This window comes from Vulpes vulpes, chromosome 3 (assembly GCF_048418805.1).
Source record: "Vulpes vulpes isolate BD-2025 chromosome 3, VulVul3, whole genome shotgun sequence".
Taxonomy (NCBI): domain Eukaryota; kingdom Metazoa; phylum Chordata; class Mammalia; order Carnivora; family Canidae; genus Vulpes; species Vulpes vulpes.
Genome location: NC_132782.1, coordinates 19,711,116 through 19,729,353, shown reverse-complemented (window position 1 = coordinate 19,729,353; position 18,238 = coordinate 19,711,116). Strand labels below are relative to the sequence as shown.

The 18,238-nt window shown below is 36.3% G+C and overlaps 1 protein-coding gene across 7 annotated transcripts in view; it reads left to right on the top strand.

Annotated features, from left to right (window-relative positions):
* The window catches only part of CHN1 (chimerin 1), a 195,460-nt gene that overhangs the window by 86,310 nt on the left and 90,912 nt on the right, over positions 1–18,238 (top strand). The window contains exon 1 of one of the 7 annotated variants that reach the window (XM_025994001.2): positions 8,693–8,778. The exons of the other annotated variants lie outside the window; for them this stretch is intronic. Within the exon in view, the coding sequence (XP_025849786.1) occupies positions 8,735–8,778 (44 nt within the window). The 5' untranslated portion in view covers positions 8,693–8,734. Of the gene's footprint in view, positions 1–8,692; positions 8,779–18,238 lie in introns of those variants that run through there. 7 annotated transcript variants of the gene reach the window in all.

The window sequence follows — 18,238 nt, the reverse complement described above, 5'->3', positions numbered from 1 at the left end:
TGATTCTGAGACCCTATTCATGAAATCCCTCTGTGGAGCATACTTTGAGAGATTTTCCATTAAACAATTTGATTTACTCACATTCTATTGTTCTGGACTTCATGTTCACCAAGCACTCTGATTAATGGCTTTTCAAGTTATCTGTCTACAGGGAGAGGAAATTTTAAATATGTAGGTTGAGTATGAAGAGCCTGTGATATATTTCTCATTTTCAGTCAACAAATTAGAATTAATTGCTGGCAGCTGGGGTGGAGTGAACAAGAAAAAAAATCTACCAGGTTTCTTTTATTTGGTGAGTTCAGATAGATACCCTCCCCACTTTTTTTTTCTCTTTTTCACACGCCTTTTTGATAAATGAACCTAAAAGACTTTTTCTAAAATATTAGAGAAAAAAAAGTTAAGGGCTAATTGACTGATTTGTTTTATTCCCATTTTCTGGGTTTTTAAATTTTTTTTTCCTGGCCTGAAAAAAGATTTACCTCCTGTCCAAAGAGTATTCTGAAACTTCTACCTATATCAACCACTTAGTTTCCATATATTACAAAATTGCAACTCCCCCCCCCCGCTTTAACTTTATTCACAAGTCTTGGCTTTCCCATGTTATTGTATCTTACTCTTTAAAGAAAAGTTTTTAAAATTGTAATTAACATAGGAATTCACCCATTTAAAGTGTACAATTCAATGGGTTTTGATGCATTCACAAAATTATGTAATCAATTTTAGAACATTTAATTCATACCCATTTCTTTAAAAAGAAACTCCATACCCATTTGCAGTCACTTCTCACCATTGGCCTACTTTTGTCTCTATAGATTTATATATCCTGGACATTTCATATAAATGGAATCACATATAATATGTGGGTTTTTTGTGACTGACTTCTTTTCCTTAGCATGTTTTCAGGGTTCATCTGTGTTGTCACATATATCACTATAGTATTCTTTTTTATTAATGTATAACATTTGAATAATATTCCGATGTATGGATATAGACTACATTTTGTTTCTCCACTCATCAGTTGATGAACATTTGAGTTGTTTCCACTTTGGGGCTATTATGAATAACATTGCTATAAATATGTGAGTATGAATAATGTGTACAAGTTTTTGTGTAGACATACGTTTTCATTTCTCTTGAGTCGATACCTAGGAGTGAAATTGCTAGATCATATTGTGGCTCTATGTTTAACATTTTGAGGAACTGCTAAATTTTTCTCCAAAATGATTTTAGAATTTTATAATCCCACCTGTGATATATGAGGGTTCCAATTTCTTCATTCCTTGCCAACACTTGTTAGGATGTCTTTGACTTAAACAGCAGATATGGCATCCTCATGGGTGGAAGGTGGTACTGCATTGTGGTTTTGATGTGCACCTTACTCTGGAATGGTACTTCATTTGTCATGTTTTTTTTATGCTCAATATGGTTTTTATTCACTAGTATACTGTCTATTTAAGCTTCAGTTTCATCTCAAAAGTTATGCATACATTGCAGTGGATTTAAAACAGAAGGTAGAGAAATCAAAAAAGCTATTTCAAGATATTTTTGGTCTTTGTGTTCTTGAGGCACAACATAAGGCAAATTCCCCTGAGCATTTCATTGAGGGTGGAGTTGAATTTCAAGTATATTTTGGGGCTTGTTGACAGGAACTTTGATATGAGAGAGGTAACTGACTCTGATCATCTGCTTTGTAAAGGGAAACTGGAATCTGACTTATGTATCTACTTTAAGGTACAGAAGAAAACCTACCTGGTTCTCAATTTAAGATCTGTTCCTTGGTAACCAGATACTGCCCCAGAATGTGTTGCTAACATGCCTCCTTTCCTATGAATGACTTGGCATGTATAAGTGTCTTATTGATGGACTGAACGGTTTTATAAATATAAGAGTTAACATTTACTGAATATTTCCTGAGTCAGGCAGGCACTATGGTAAATACTTTATGTGCATTATCTTTCAGTATTTTCTGATACTTTTTCGTATTTTGGCACCCATTGAAAATTGTGATGTTCTATATGGCACGCTAAGGTAAAAGTACCATATTTACGTTAATGTGGGCTGATGTAACCAGCCCAAGGACTTCAGCTGCATCATACCTTCCCAGTCTCTAACATTTTTGATATCTTTTAACCTGCAACCTCCATTCAGGGCATACAGGTTGGAGAACCCGGTTTTATCTACAAAATAAGCCCATGTGGTAATAACTGTATTTTCTGCATTTTACAGATAAGGAAAACAAGGCTTAACTTGCTAAAAAACAAAAAGCTAAGAAATAGAAGATATAACGTTAAAAACAACATCCAAAGTAATGATTAACCATGCAGCACTTTTTATAAGTTGACAGGGGATTTGGCACGAAAGTAAACTCTTAGCTTTTAAATTAATGATTTTTTAAATAAAGATGTTTACGTTAACACATTATCATTTTTATAAAGCCTATCAACCCTGTTTCAGGCATTTTGGGATAAGATTACTTACACTAATCCTCAAGGGCTAACTTTTCACCATCACATGTTCCCTCTACACACAAAGAGAAAAGCAAAATCAAATATATATAAAGTTTAATTATTTAAGCTAAAATTTCATTATCAAATCATTTGGTGGTCATTTGTGCTTATAAAAATAATTTTATCCAAGCTTAGTGAGCTTGGATAAAGAAAAACAGCAGTAGTCATCTATAAAAATAATAGCATATTTGCATTTATGTAATTTACATCTATTACAATTATGAAACCAACACATGGATGTGGTTATATATTTTTTTCAAATAAGAGTTTATAAAAAAAAAAGAGTTTATATAATGCCAAATTACCTTACTTTCACACCACATACTTCTAGTTCCACTCCTTAGAAATGATGTCATTCTCAATTAGGTGTCATTCCAGAAATTTGTCATGCATAAAATAGACATATTTTTATGGCATGTATACATTATATTTTATGGCATGTTACATATGCATATATTTTTATGTAAAATAAAGTATTTTAAGTGATCACTCTTAGTGACTAACCATAGCAGTAAAGGTCATCTCTAGTCTTTTTTTTTTTTTTTTTAAGATTTTATTCATTTATTCATGAGAGACACAAGAGAGAGAGGCAGAGACATAGGCAGGCTCCATGCAAGGAGCCCAGTGTGGGACTTGATCCTGGAATTCTAGGATCATGCCCTGGGCCGAAGGGAGGCGCTCAACTGCTGAGCCACCCAGGTGTCCCCATCTCTAGTCTTTACAGAGACTTGCCCTCTTGTCTGTCTGGCAAAATAGTTAAGTAATAAATAGCCAATGCCTAACAAAAGCCATCAATACCTTGTTTGTTAGTTTTGATGGTTGGTAGTTTAAGAATGTTGAGCTAGATTCTGTGAATTTAGCTTCAGTTCCTATGATGGTGTTTGATGATTGGTGATGGAATGGAGGATGACAAAATGGGGCTCTTCTGTATCAGGTGCAGTTGTGATTTAATTTTTTGTGGCTTTGAGTTTGGAAAGCTGGTAAGCTTCTATTAAGAAAGAAATTCCTGTGAGAATGTGTTTTTATATGTATAGTGCTGAAGATTTAGTGTGAAGAAACTATTGTTACTGTATTTAAAAAATGATAAAAAAATCATTGAAGTAAAAAATGTAATTTGCTAATGATTGGAAAAAAAAACAGTAATTCTTAATTGAATCTCAGAGCATTGGGTTGACTCTTAAAGGTAAAATCAGCTAGAGTTCCTGGGTAAAGTCAGAGAATTACAGTACATACTGATAAGAGGTTTTCATATTTTTAAAAGATAAAAATTGGTTGAAAGCTTTTTTCATGTATAGGAAGAAGAATCAAAAAGAACTGGAGAAAGATTATGCTGCTGGTAGGCGTTGACGTGTAATGTACTATGAGTTCTTTTGATCTGATAGCTCATGATAGGTTTAGTTGGTTACCATGGTTTCGTTTCATTTCCTGCAAACCTTGTGCTATTTGGAATAAGTGGAAAATAATGTTCTACAGAATAATTTTTCAAAAATGTTTTTCTGCTTCTCTTAGTTAAGATTATGATCACTTTTGGGGAAGTTGTCTGGATGTAAGGGTAGGTGGTAACTCACATGACAATAGAATCTAGAAGCCTTGCAATATCAGAAAATTGATAAATGATAAAAAGGCTAGCATAGGGGATCCCTGGGTGGCTCAGCGGTTTCGTGCCTGCCTTTGGCCCAGGGCGTGATCCTGGAGTCCCGGGATCGAGTCCCACGTCGGGCTCCCGGCATGGAGCCTGCTTCTCCCTCTCTGCCTGTGTCTTTGCCTCTCTCTCTCTCTCTCTATCATAAATAAATAAAAATAAATCTTAAAAAAAAAAAGGCTAGCATAATTTACTTAAACATGTAATCACTTAACCATGTTATTAGTGCCATGAGCTTTTAAAAAATATTGGTATAATGATTCAGTTTATATGAAATACCTTCAGGTCAAGTATGCTTTAATAAAACAAACTATAGAAAATAATTGATACGACACAGTAAGAAGTAGATAGCATAAGGCATTCCCTACTTGAAAAAAGTAGATATATTCCTAAAAATGGGCTGCAAATTGAACCATATTGTAAATGTAGAAGCAGCTGTTTAAAGAGATGACTTTTTTCCTATTATGTATACAAAAAACATTTAAAAACATAGAAAAACAAAAAATAAACTTTTAATTTCACTACCCAGAGATAATCACAATTAAAGGTTGTAGTTTATGAAATTCTAGCACTTGCTAGGGTTTCATAAATCATAGAACCATCATAGGATGATTATATGGCTTACATAACCATAAAATGGTTTCAATCAGGTATACTATTTTATGGTATATTTTTTTCAGTTAGCTGTACATCAGGAACATTTTCCTTGTCAATAAAATGTGTTTTCTATTTGAATTAATTCTTCATAAGGCCAAGTTTCACCTCCTTCAATTTTTTAAAACCCTGATTTTCACTTACTATACTTATTTAAATGTGAGTCCATCATAAACCTTTTTTTTGTTAATGTGCACTATAGAAAATATGTAAAACGCAGAAAAGTAAGACAAGAAAAATATTACCTATAGTCTCACTGTCCCAAAAATAAATAGTATTTTTATCTTTTTTTGAAGTATTTTTTATTGTTCCTTTGTTGTTGTTGTTATTTAAATGTTGACCTGAAGATATTCTCCTGGGTGCTGGGGATACAAGGATGAACAAGACAGTCAAGATCCCTGGCCTTGTGGGGTTTACCAGGTAGTGAGACGGTTCAAATTTAACGCAGTTGTCCCAACACGTACAGTTAAAACTGGAAGTGAGCCCTATGGAGGGAAAGTGTAAGGTGCTAAGACTATTTTAAGGAGAATCTGATCTAAGACCACAGAATTAGAGTCGAAGAAGGCTCTTCTGAGAAGGTGAAGTCGGACATGAGAACTAAAGGCTGCGTGCAAGTGAACTAAGATAAAAGAATGGGAGGGTGGGGAGAGAATGACTGGACAGAGGAGCGTCCTGTGTGGTGGCTCTGTGCCTGAGGGGCGGACAGGAAGCTGGAGAGTGAAGGCGTGAGGCTTCCTGTCCACCATGTTAAAGGAGTTTGCTCTTCATCCTAAGAGCCATGGGCAACTGGGCCACGTTTTAAGCCAGGCTGTCATGTGACCGAAGTTTGAAATTTTTGTTGGCTTCAGTAGGAAAAACAGCCAGAGGAGGAATCACTAGCGTGGGCACAGAAGCTGATTATATTTCTTCTTAGCGACCTGATCATGTCCATTGTCCTATAAATTCCTTAATGTATTATGTGCGCATCCATTTATTACATTTACTGAGCATGTTTTCTCTAGTTTTGTTGGTTTTGACCTAAAAAATATTTTAATTTTTCACGTTCATAAAATCAGTGAATCTTTTTCTTAATGACTGTCTCCATTTTCCCTTAGCCGAGAGAATACTAATTCCATAAGAGATTTCAGAGCTAAATTTTAGGTTCTCTTCTGGGTTTTATGATGTATCTTACACATTTAACTTTTTAATCTCCCACTAATTTATTTTGGCATCATATGAGGTAAATATTTCCTAAACTGTATTCCATCTGTACTTTCTTCAAGATATTAATAGATGTCAGAGAAGTAAGGTAAGATAAATTTGGGAACTGGTGTATGCTATTTCCCTGTCTAGGAGATATTTTTAAGGCTCTGAGAAGTCTTACAGTAAAGCAAAATGAACACACATATACACCTACAAAACAATAATTGTTTCAACTTTCTGTAAGTATTTTCCTAATGTTTTACCACAAATAGCACTTATTAATATGTCACAGAATACCATAAAAGACATAATTCTAAGTAAATTTATTTGCTAATTGCTAATCAGTGGTTCAAGTTCTAAGGAGTCCTTTCTTTACCAACTGTGGAGATTATTTTTTTTTTCAAGACTTATTTATTATTTACCTGAGAAAGAAAGCATGCAAGTGAGGAGAATGGGAGAGGGTGAGAGAAACTCCAGCAGACTCCCCACCGAGCATGGAGCCCCAATGCGGGACTCTATCCCACAACCCTTGATATCATGACCTGAGCTGAAATATCATGTTGGATGCTTAACTAAGCCACCCAGGCGCCCCTGTGGGGGTTATTCTTTTTTTTTTTTTAATAGGTATTTTTTTTAAATTTATTTATTCAGAGAGAGAGAGAGACTGAGAGGCAGAGACACAGGCAGAGGGAGAAGCGGGCTCCATGCAGGGAGCCCGACGGAGGACTCGATCCTGGGTCTCCAGGATCAGACCCCGGGCTGCAGGCGGCACTAAACCGCTGCGCCACCGGGGGTGCCCTGTGGAGGTTATTCTTAACATCATACTGACAGTAGTACTGTGGACCTTCATAAGCTTTTCAAAATTGAATTTTTTTTTTCCTTTCCTTAAATCTTAGGGAGATGTAATCAGTCACGTAGACCAAGTATTGGTAATCTTTTTTCTGTAAAAGATCCAGCAGTAAATATTAAGGGCTTTGCAGGCCAGTGAGAGTATTTTGTTATGTAGGTAGTTATATAGCCCCTTAAAATGTAATCATTTAATTAGCCATACGAAAACAGATAGTTGCCTGGATTTGGCCAGTGAGCTATATTGCTGGACCCTGTGTAGACTATTCTCTGTGTCTATTACATTTGGCAAATTTTTGACCTCCTTATGCATTCTGTAGTTGATACATACATTGGGTCATGGCCACTAGAAGATATTTATGGGATGTTAATACTTTTACTTTCACTTTGCTTTTGTTGTTCAAATATAATTTCTATTTATCAGTTATTTTATTTTATTTATTTTATTTTATTTTATTTTATTTATTTATTTATTCATGAGAGACAGAGAGAGAGGCAGAGAGGGAGAAGCAGAGGGAAAAGCAGGCTCCATGCAGGGAGCCCCATGTGGGACTCAATCCCAGGACCCCAGGATCACGCGCCCTGGGCTGAAGGTGGCGCTAAACCGCTGAGCCGCCAGGGCTGCCCCTTATCAGTGATTTTAAAACCAATTATCAGTGATCTGAAAACTTATTCATACCATGACTCAAATTTGTCTAATTTGTATGTACCATGTCTTTTCTCTCCTGTGGGTCTACCTTTTTAGTTACCAATTTTTTTCTAATGTTGGCCTCCTATAACACTTTTTCATTCAGAAAGATCCAGGGCACCAGGGTGGCACAGTTGGTTAAGCACCTGACCCTTGATCTCAGCTCAGGTCTTGATCTCAAGGTTATGAGTTCAAGCCCTCCCTGCCAAAAGATCCTACCAGCTTAAAATGCACATTTAGAAGGAAAGAGAAAGGTGGCAACCACAGTAGGGGAGCCTATGAGACAAAGGAGCCTCTCCCACTGGCAAGCCAAGAAGCTTAAACCTGTGACTTCTCTGGAATTTTTTTGGGAATTGAATAAGTAAGTTCAATCCCCAGCAAAATAAATTATCATACTGTTGATTTTTACCATATTATTATAACAGATAAACGAAAGCATAATTTGGGGTGGTAGTATCCAGGTAGTGGAAAATATTTTAAGGACTTGCTGTTTGCATGTTATTTTAGCTCTTCATAGTATGAGTTCATAGAATGAATTTTTTTAAAAAAATGTATACTCTGGAGGGGCAGCCCAGGTGGCCCAGCGGTTTAGCGCTGCCTTCAGCCCAGGGTGTGATCCTGGGGTCCTGGGATTGAGTCCCACATGGGACTGGAGCCTGCTTCTCCCTCTGCCTGTGTCTCTGTCCCTCTCACACACTCTCTCTCTGTGTCTCTCATGAATAAATAAATAAAATCTTTAAAAAAAAAAAGTATGCTCTGGAAAACAGGACCTCAAATGAGAGGATCACCAAATAACAGAAATAAACGTAGACTATCTGTACAGTGAGGAATGAGAATTGGGATCAGGTTTGAGTATAAGTAACTGAATAAGAAGTTACACTTCCTTATTCAAAAATAGAATGTATTCTATATTCTAATTTTTCTCCTGCATTCAAGAAATCTTTTGAGGCTAGTGTGGCCTTTTTTTAACAAGGTAAGAGATCCAGACTAGTTCTGTCCTCCTGTTGCTTTCCTGTATGTGGCTTCCAAGTTTATCTCATGGTGACACCAGACTTCATATCCACATTCCAGCTGATAAAGCAGAAGTGGTTAAGATTCATACCACTTCCAGTTAATTCTCATTGGCTGCTCCTAAAAGCAAGGCAAAAGAAGCTGAGAAATGCGGTCTGCAGTTTAGGGAGCTAGGTTCACACCTGACGGGCAAAAGGGCCTATTATGGTGGAAGATGTTGAAAGACCATCTGTCTCTGGTGCAGACGGGTAAGATGAGTTTTTGTCAGATTGTATCTTATTTAGAGGCAGGTTGTTCATTTTGAGAAATAGTAAAAGCTGGATTTCCTTTCCTTCTGCCCCTCCCCCCTGCCCTTTCCGCCACATATCTCCTTTTATTGAAAGTCTCAGAAGAGAATAGTTTGTCATCAGTTCAGAGGAGCCTGTTCTCTCTAGGTTGCCCAAGCTATCTCGTCTAGTAAGCTTTCAGTTCCACTGTAGTTATTTGTGTGTGTGTGTGTGTGTTTTTTTTATCAAGTTATGTGGGTTTTTTTCTTTCCAAAATAGAAGTACATAACATCTCTAGATAGCCACTGGATAGTATGGGAGAGGAGGAATATTTTTTATTCTATGGAGCTGAACTTTGGAGTGTTTTAATTTTTTTTTATTCTCCTACCAATCAAACTAATGTATCTTAGAAATGTCTGGAAAAAAAATTCAGATATAGATACATGTATATCTCTCATATACACACTCTTACCCCACCACACATAGATTTCTTTCTCTAAAGATAATTTTGTTAGGATCCTAAGACAATATTGATCTTCCATCATTTATCCTGACAGTTGTTCAACAATATGCTTCCGTCCTGCCAAAATACAGAATGAATGCAGATTACAAGTACAAAATAATAATAATTCTTATTGAATAATAATTCAATAAGTATACAAAGTGATTAAGGTATTTATTTCAAGAGCTATCTTTCCATTCTCCAATTTCAGTGGATTTCAGAAACTGGAACATCCATTTTGAGTAAAAAAGATTCTTTGAATTAAGCACAAAGTTCCAAATAATTATCCAACTTTTTGTAGTCAGATTTTGCCAAAACACAGATTTCAGAATTTCATAACATACCAATTTTAGAATTTGCCAGATTATATCAGTGGAAAATGGGAAAAGAAAGTATCTTTCTTTGCTTTTCTCTTCCCTCTTCTATATTTTCATATTTATTTATAAATCATTTTACTAGAGTATATCTGTGATTTGAATGTTGATGTGACATTTATAATGTAGATAAAATATGATTTATACCATTATATATGGTAGATGATATACATTAAAATATAACTAGTTGAGCCTGACAGTTGACCAACAAATACAAGTTTTAAAGATTTATTGATGAGTAGAATTAAGTACAGTGATGTTAAAAGCAGATATATATTAAATTTCTCCACTTACCTAATTAAACTGCAGTCCCTGTGCCAGCCAAATGACACTTTCCAACAAAGTTTAGAAAGAGATGTTAAGTAGGTGACAATATGTCTTGAAAACAGATGAAATCAAGTATGTACTTATGATTGGGAAGAAGGAAGAGGACACAGATGAAGATGTGAAGGAAAGAGGTGTGTGGTTTTTTTCTTTTACCAACTTAATTTTTGTTAATATAGAGGGAAGTTAGTGAGTTACATAGCAGTATCCAGTTCTATCTCAGGAATGTAAACCGGGTTCTTTATACCCTACTGGGGTGGGCATGCAAAAATGAATGAATTAATGAATGATTTTGTCTCAATGGGTTGTCTTTTTGGTATTCCTAATCTACACCACATTTTCCTGAACTACTTGTATGTACACATACGTGTATTTTTTTTAACTCTCCTAACTTTCCAGTGTTGATTAAGTAATTGCTTACTTTGTGTATCTTGTTGTTTATCAGATTTCTAGAACTCTTTCATATTGCATGACAAAACTCTACCCATTTAAGGATGACTCTCCCCACCCCACTATTTGCCACCCCCCAGCTGCTGGCAACCACCAATCTCCTTTCTGTTTCTCTGAGTTTGCTTACTTTAGTTAACTCATGTAAGTAGAATTGTGCAGCATTTGCCTTTTTGTATTTGGCTCAGATTTTAATCCTTCCATCCTTTGATGGACATTGAAGTTGCTTTCACAGCTTGCCTATTGTGAATAATGCTGTAGTGTTCATGGATGTGCAAATATCTCTTGGAAGTCTGTTTTTAGTTCTTTTGGACATATACCCAAAAGTGGGATTGCTAGGTCATGTGGTAGTTCTATTTTTAATTTCTTGGGGAACTCCATACCATTTTCCATAGTGGTTGCATCATTTACAATCCTACCAACATTGCACAAGGGTTCCAATTTATCCACATACTCACCAACCCTTGTCATTTTGTTTTATTGATAGTGCCATCCTAACAGGTATAAGGTGATACCTCATTGTGTTTTTGATTTGTGTCTCTCTCTGATTAGTAAAGTTGAACATCTTTTCATATGCTTGTTGGCTATTTGTTTATCTTCCTTGGAAAACTGTTCAAGTCCTTTGTTTAATCAGGTCATTTTAAAATTACACTGCATGGGTTCTTTTTATATTCTGGATATTAACCCCTTATTTGATATGCAGTTTGCAAGTATTTTTCTCCCCTTCCATAAGGCTACCTTTTCACTCTATTGATTGCTTCCTTTTCTGTGCAGAAGTTTTTAAGTTTGATGTAGCCCCCTTTGTTTATTTTTGTTTTTGTTACTTTTGATGTTAAAGGCGAGAAATTGTGGCCTGTTCCACTGTCATGAAGCTTTCCCCTATGTTTTCTTATAGAGGCTATATAGTTTCAGGTCTTACATTTAGGTCTTTAATCCATTTTGGGTATATTGTATAAAATAAAGGTTCATTTTCATTCTTTTGTATGTGGATATCCAGTTTTCCCAGCACCATTTATTTGTTGAAAAGACTATCTTTGCCCCATTGTTTGACAAAGATTGTTTGACATAGATGAGGGTTTATTTCCGGGCTCTTTATTCTCTTGCTTTTGCCTGTATGTCTGTCTTTAGTGTGACTAAGTGCTTATTTATTTTGTTGATATTTTTTGACAAACTGACATTTAATTTCATTGATTTTCAGTCATTTTTATTTCTTTATTTTAATCTTTGTTCTGGTCTTTATTTCCTTCCTTTTATTAACTTTGAATTTAGGTTTTTTTTTTTCCTAATTCTTTGAGATGTAAAGTCAGGTTGTTGATTTCTTTTTTAATTTAGGTGTCTTCTACTATAAACTTTCCTCTTAGTACTTGGTGTTTTAGTTGTTATTTGTCTCAAAATATTTTCTGATTTCCCTTGTGATTTCTTCTTTGACCCATTGGTTATTTGTATGTTGTTCCATTTCCAAATACTTGTGAATTGTCCTATTTTCCTACTGCTGTTGACTTATAGTTTCATTCCATTGTGATTGGAAAAAATACTTAGTATGATTCCATCTTCTTAAATTTGTCAAGATTTCTTTTGTGCCCTAGCATGTAATATATCCTGGAGAATATTCTCTGTGTGCTTGAGAAGAACATGTATTCTCCTTTTGTTGAGTAGGTGTTCTGTGTGTGTGTGTTAGGTCCTGTCAGTCTGTAGTGCTGTTCAGGTCCTCCCTTGCCTTATTACTGTCTGGTTGTTCTGTCCATTATTGAAATCTTTACTAACACAGTGTTACTGTTTATTTCTCCCTTCAATTCTGTGAATGTTTGCTTCATACATTTGGGTGCCCTTGTGTTAGGAACATATATACTTAAAAAAAAAGATTTTATTTATTTATTCATGAGAGACACACACACAGAGAGAGAGAGAGAGAGAGAGAGGGCGAGAGAGGCAGAGACACAGGCAGAGGGAGAAGCAGGCTCCCTAAAGGGAGCCGGAGGTGGGACTGAATCTGGGTCTCCAGGATCACGCCCTGGGCTGAAGGCGGCGCTAAACAGCTGAGCCACCCGGACTGCCCATGTATGCTTTTTATAGACACTCATTATCTTTTGATTGGGGAGTTCAACCCATTTACATTTCAAGCAATTACTGATTGGGAAGAACTTACTCTTGCCACATTGTTAATTGTTTTCTCTGTCTTACAACTATTTTGTTTCTGTTTTTCTCTCTTGCTGCCTTCCTTCATGTTTCATTAATGTTTTTGGTCAGACATGCTTTGGTTCCTTTTTCATTTTCTTCTGTGTGTTTTGGTATTTGTGGTTACCATGAGGCTTATATGAAACATCTTATAAGGCTGATAAAACTTAACTTCAGGTGTATGCAAAAGCTCTTTTATATCTCATCACCTCCATTTATGTTACTGATTTCACAAACTACATCTTTACATATTGTGTGTCTGTTAACATAGTGTTATAATTATTTTTATGCTTTTGTCTTTTAAATTCATATCAAAATTAATAGTGCTTTATGCATCACTGTTACAGTATTACAGCATTCTGTATTTGTATAGTTACATTTACAGCAAGCTTCATATTTTCATATGCTTTCATGTTACTGTCTAGTGTCCTTTAGTTTCAACTTGAGGTCTTTAACATTTATTATAAAGCAGGTCTAGTGATTGTGAACTCCTTCAGCTTTTGTTTATCTGGGAAAGTATTTATTTCTCCTTCATTTTTGAAGGACATTTTTACCAGAAGTAGTATTCTCAGTGGCAGTATTTTTTTTTTTCTTTCAGCGATTTGAATATATCACCCCATTCTCACTGACCTGTAGAGTTTCTCTGAGAAAGCCACTGAGAGTATCATGGAAGCTCTCCTGTACATGATGAGCTGTTTTTCTTATGCTGCTCTTAATATTCTGTCTTTGTCTTTGACTTTTGACACTCTGATTATGATGTATCTTGGTATGAACCTCTTTTAGGTTCATCCTGGTTGGAGGTCTTTGAATTTCTTGAATTTGAGTGTTCATTTCCTTTCTCTGATATGGAACATTTTCAGTAATAAGTTCAAATAAGTTCTCTGTCCCTTTCTCTTCTGATTTGTGTAATGTATTTAGTGGTCCATTTGATGATCTACCATTAGTCTCTTAGGAGCTTTACTTCATTCTTTTTGTCTCTTTGTTCATGTTTCAGTAATTTAAAATGACTTGTCTTCAATTTTACTGATTCTTTTGCTTATTCAAATCTGATGCTGAACCTTTTTTAAAATCGAATAAATTTGACATGTAATGTATAAATTTGAAGTGTATTATTTTGATACATTTATATATTGTGATATAATTGCCATGGTAGTGATATTTATCACATTATATCAGTACAGTACAGCGCAGTAGATCTCTATGGCTTTATTTAGTACTCATTACAGATTTGTGGGGTTTTTAAAAAGATTTTATTTTATTATTTATTTGTGAGAGACACAGAGAGAGAGGCAGAGACAGGCAGAGGGAGAAGCAGGCTCCATGCAGGGAGCCCGACATGGGACTTGATCCCCAGTCTCCAGGATCAGGCCCTGGGCTGAAGGTGGGGCTAAACTGCTGAGCTACCTGGGCTGCCCTCATTACAGATTTGTACCTTTAAACACTGTGGGTCTTATCCCCTGCTTTTTATCCCTTGGTAACCACTATTTGACTATGTTTTTACAGGTTTGAATTTTTTAAATTCCATATGTAGGTGATATCATACATTTGTCTAACTTATCTCACTTAGTGCAATGTGCTCAAGGTTCATCCAGGTTGTCACAAATGGCAGGATATCCTTCTTTATTGTGGCTGGATAATATTCTACTGTGTATATGTACCACATCTTTCTTATCCATGTATCCATTGATGGATATTTGGGTTGTTTCTGTATTTTGGCTGTTGTGAATAATGTGATCAATGTGAAAGTGCATATATCTCATTAAGATCCTGTTTTTATTTCTCTGGGGTATATATCACGAAGTAGAATTGCTGCATTGTACAGTAGATCTATTTTTAATTTTTAAAAACAGATTTTATTTATTCGTGAGAGACACAGAGAGGTGAGACATAGGTAGAGGGAGAAACAGCCACCCAGGGGCCCCTCTATTTTTAATTTTGAGGACCCTCCATGTTTTTATAGTGGTTGGACCAATTTACATTCTCCCCACATTCTTGCCAGCACTTGGTCTTGTCTTCTTGATAGCAACCATCCTACAAGGTGTGGTTTTTTTATTTGCATTTCTTTGATGGTTAGTGATATTGAACATCTTTTCATCTGCCTATTGGCCATTTTCATGTCCTCTTTGGAAAAATTAGTTTAGTTCTTCTGCCCATTTTTAAGTTGTATTATTTGGGTTTTGTGGGGATTTGTTGTTGTTAAGTTTTATGAATTCTTTATATATTTTGAATATTAACCCCTTATTCAGTAGGTGGTTTGCAGAAATTTTCTCCTGTTCTGTAGGTTGTCTTTTCATTTTGTTAATTATTTCTTTTGCTGTATAAAGCTTTTGAAATTGATGTAGTCCCTTTTGTTTTGCTTTGGTGGTTTAGGCATTTGGTGTCATGTCCAAAAAGTCATTGCCAAGACCAATATCAATGAGCTTCTTCCCTATGTTTTTTTCCTAGAAGTGTATAGTATCAGTTTTTATGTTTAAGTCTCTGGTCCATTTTGAGTTAATTTTTGTTAGTCATGTGAATTAGAGGTCTAATCTCATTGTTCTGTATGTATTTCTCCAGTTTTCTCAGCATCATTTTTGTTACGGAGACTGCCCTTTCCCCGATTGATTATTCATGGATCCCTTGTTGAATATTAGTTGACCAAATTTTTATAATTATTCTGTAGCTCCAGAATTTCTGTTTGGTTCTCTTTAAAAGGTATATGTCTCTCCTATTGATATTCTCATTTTGTTCATGCATCATTTTCCTGACTTTATTTCATTTAATTGTCGTGCTCCCTTTAGATCATTGAGCTTCTTTAAGAAAATTATTTTTAATTCTTTGTTGTGTAATTAACAGATCTGTGTTTTTTGGGGGTTGGTTTCTGGGAATTTATTTTGTTTCATTGATTGGAACATGTTTCCCAGGTTCTTCCTGTGGTTTGTGGGTTTTTTCCCTGAGTTTTTTTGCATTTGTAAATATAGCCACTTCTGATCTTTACAGACAGGATTCATATGAAAGAAGACCTTCACTGATCAGCACAGGTATAGATTTTGGAGGCCTCTGACACCTCTTGGGAATTGTGACTTCTCAGAGCTATATGTACATGATTTCTCAATTAAAGAGGTTTGCCAGTTTCTTTTTCAGGATCTTGTAATCTTTTGTACCAGCTGGTATCTGTCTATGGTACCGCAGGGTCTTGGGCGCTACAGGAGCAAGCTGCCCTGTTTCTCCTGTTCTCATTAGCCTCCAGGCATCTGAAGTATACTAGCTTCCTGCAAGCTTCCCAAACCAGGCAAGACAAATACCATTCCCTTGGGAACTCCCTGAAAAGCCAGAACGTTAGATATATGCCCCACCCCTCTCCCTCCCTCCCAAGGGAGAAGCAACAAGTTGGGCACCTTCTCCCAATTGCACCAAGCCATGCCAGCCCATCTGTGACAACGGCAGGCTCTCTGATGCTACAGCAAGCTGCTCCCATTTTCCCTTGCCTTCAGAATCCCCCGGGCATCCAAACTATGCCAATTACCTTAGCATTCCGAATCAGGTGAGCTTAGTAACCAGTCCCTCAGGCAGCCCTCCAAAATGCCAGAATGTTGGACACATGTTCCACTCTTTTTCCTCCTCCCACCCTTAGGGGAGAAGCCACAAGCCAAACTGAACTATGTTGTCTTGGGGGGGGGGGGCAGTCATAGATAAAATGAAATAGCCCTTCTTATCTGTTCCAGTGAGGCTTTTCTTGGCTTTGCGCTTGCCTGGTGGTACTGCAGTTTCTTAAATGGGTTCTGGAGTTTTCATAAAAGAATTTTATTCCATGTGTCTTTCATAAAAGAATTTTATTCCATGTGTCTTTAATTCAATGGTTCTGTGGAGGAAAAAGGGCTGGAACTTCCTATTCATCCACCTTGCTCTTAGGTATCTTTTATATACATTACCTTTATCTTATTAAGTATACTGAATATACTGAGTGTTTCTTCTGGTGTATCCTTCCATTCTTCCATCCCTACCCCCTTGACTTGTCCTGTCTTTCCTGAGGCTAGTAGAACAGATCTCCTATGAATGTCTCATGATGTTCTGAGGCTAAAATAGCTGCCCTATGGCTCTTGTCATTGTTCTGAGTGCATGTTTCTTCCTCCTCCCGCTCCTCATCTGCTCATTTCAGACAATTGTGTTAGGTTTTGGCCCTGCTTCTGTTCTCAGTTGTAGTCATTTTCCAAGCTACAGATTGAATCATTCTGCTAGGTCTTTCAAAATTTTTCTTCAGAGTTCCATTAGATATTTGCTGCCAGGTTTTTAGGATCACTTAGAAATCTATTCATGACTCAGGTGTTTTTATTTTTAGGGATGGTACCTAATGTGCAAGATGATATCTGAGTTTCTATTGAATACATTTGTGCCTGGTACTGTTGATCACATGGTTATTCATTTATTTTGGAAAAAGATCTTCACATGTTCTCAGAGTATACGTAAGAACAAGTGACCACCTCCAGTCGTCTTTCTCCAGTGGACATCTGCTTACATGTCGGTCTTTACAAATGAATTGAAGTCCTCCAGGGCAGGAACTAAGTCTTGGTTTCTGTGAACCTTGTGCACTACTTGGTATATACTGGGATTATTTAATAAAATTGCATTGGAGAATTACCAAAGAATGCCTCCCTGTAACATCCTACTACACAGTTCTTTGTGTAAGTAGAAACTAAAGAACCATTTTTCATTCTATTTATTGATCTTATCTAAGAATCTCTTAAGTGGTCAGGTATTCATGATTCTTTTGCCATGTTCCTCTAAAAGATACATATCCAATTATTGGGCTTCTGATGATGATCTTTTTGACCCTGTGGTTTTAAATCAGCAAATATGGTTAGTGATTCAGAATGTGGCTTTGCAGTCAGACAGATATATTCATACTAGATATATTCATACTCTGGTACCAGCATTTTCTGTAAAACTTTGGGCAAATTACTTACCTCTCTTAAGTATCAGTTTCCTTATCAATAAAATGAGGATGTAATAACACTTCATACTATTAGAAGCGAAGGCATGCATAGTGGCTAGCATAGAACACTCAAAAATATTAAATAGTATTATAAAAATAAACACACATGGGGTGCTTGAGTGGCACAGTAAAGTGTTTGACTCTCAGTTTCTGCTCAGAGTCATGAGATTGAGTCCCACACAGAGCTTTGTGCTCAGCGCGGAGTCTGCTTAAGACTCCTCTCTCTCAGGGCAACCCTGGTGGCTCAGAGGTTTGGTGCTGCCTTCCGCCCAGGGTGTGATTCTGGGGACCTGGGACCAAGTCCCACATTGGGCTCCCTGCGTGGGGCCTACTTCTCCCTCTGCCTGTGTCTCTGTCTCTCTCTCTGTGTCTCATGAATAAATAAATAAAATCTTTTTTTTTAAATAAATAAAATCTTAAAAAAAAAAAAGACTCCTCTCTCTCTCTCTCTCTCTCTCTCTCTCTCACTCTCTCTGCCCTTTCCCCCAGCTTATGCATGCATGCATGCTGTGCTCTCTCAAATGAACAGATTTTCATTCATTTCATTCATTCATTTAAAAGTGAACAGAATGAATAGATATGTTGTGTATTACATTTTAAGCTTTTTGCTTATTAGCCATTAAAAGTCAGTGATTTGCAACCATGGCT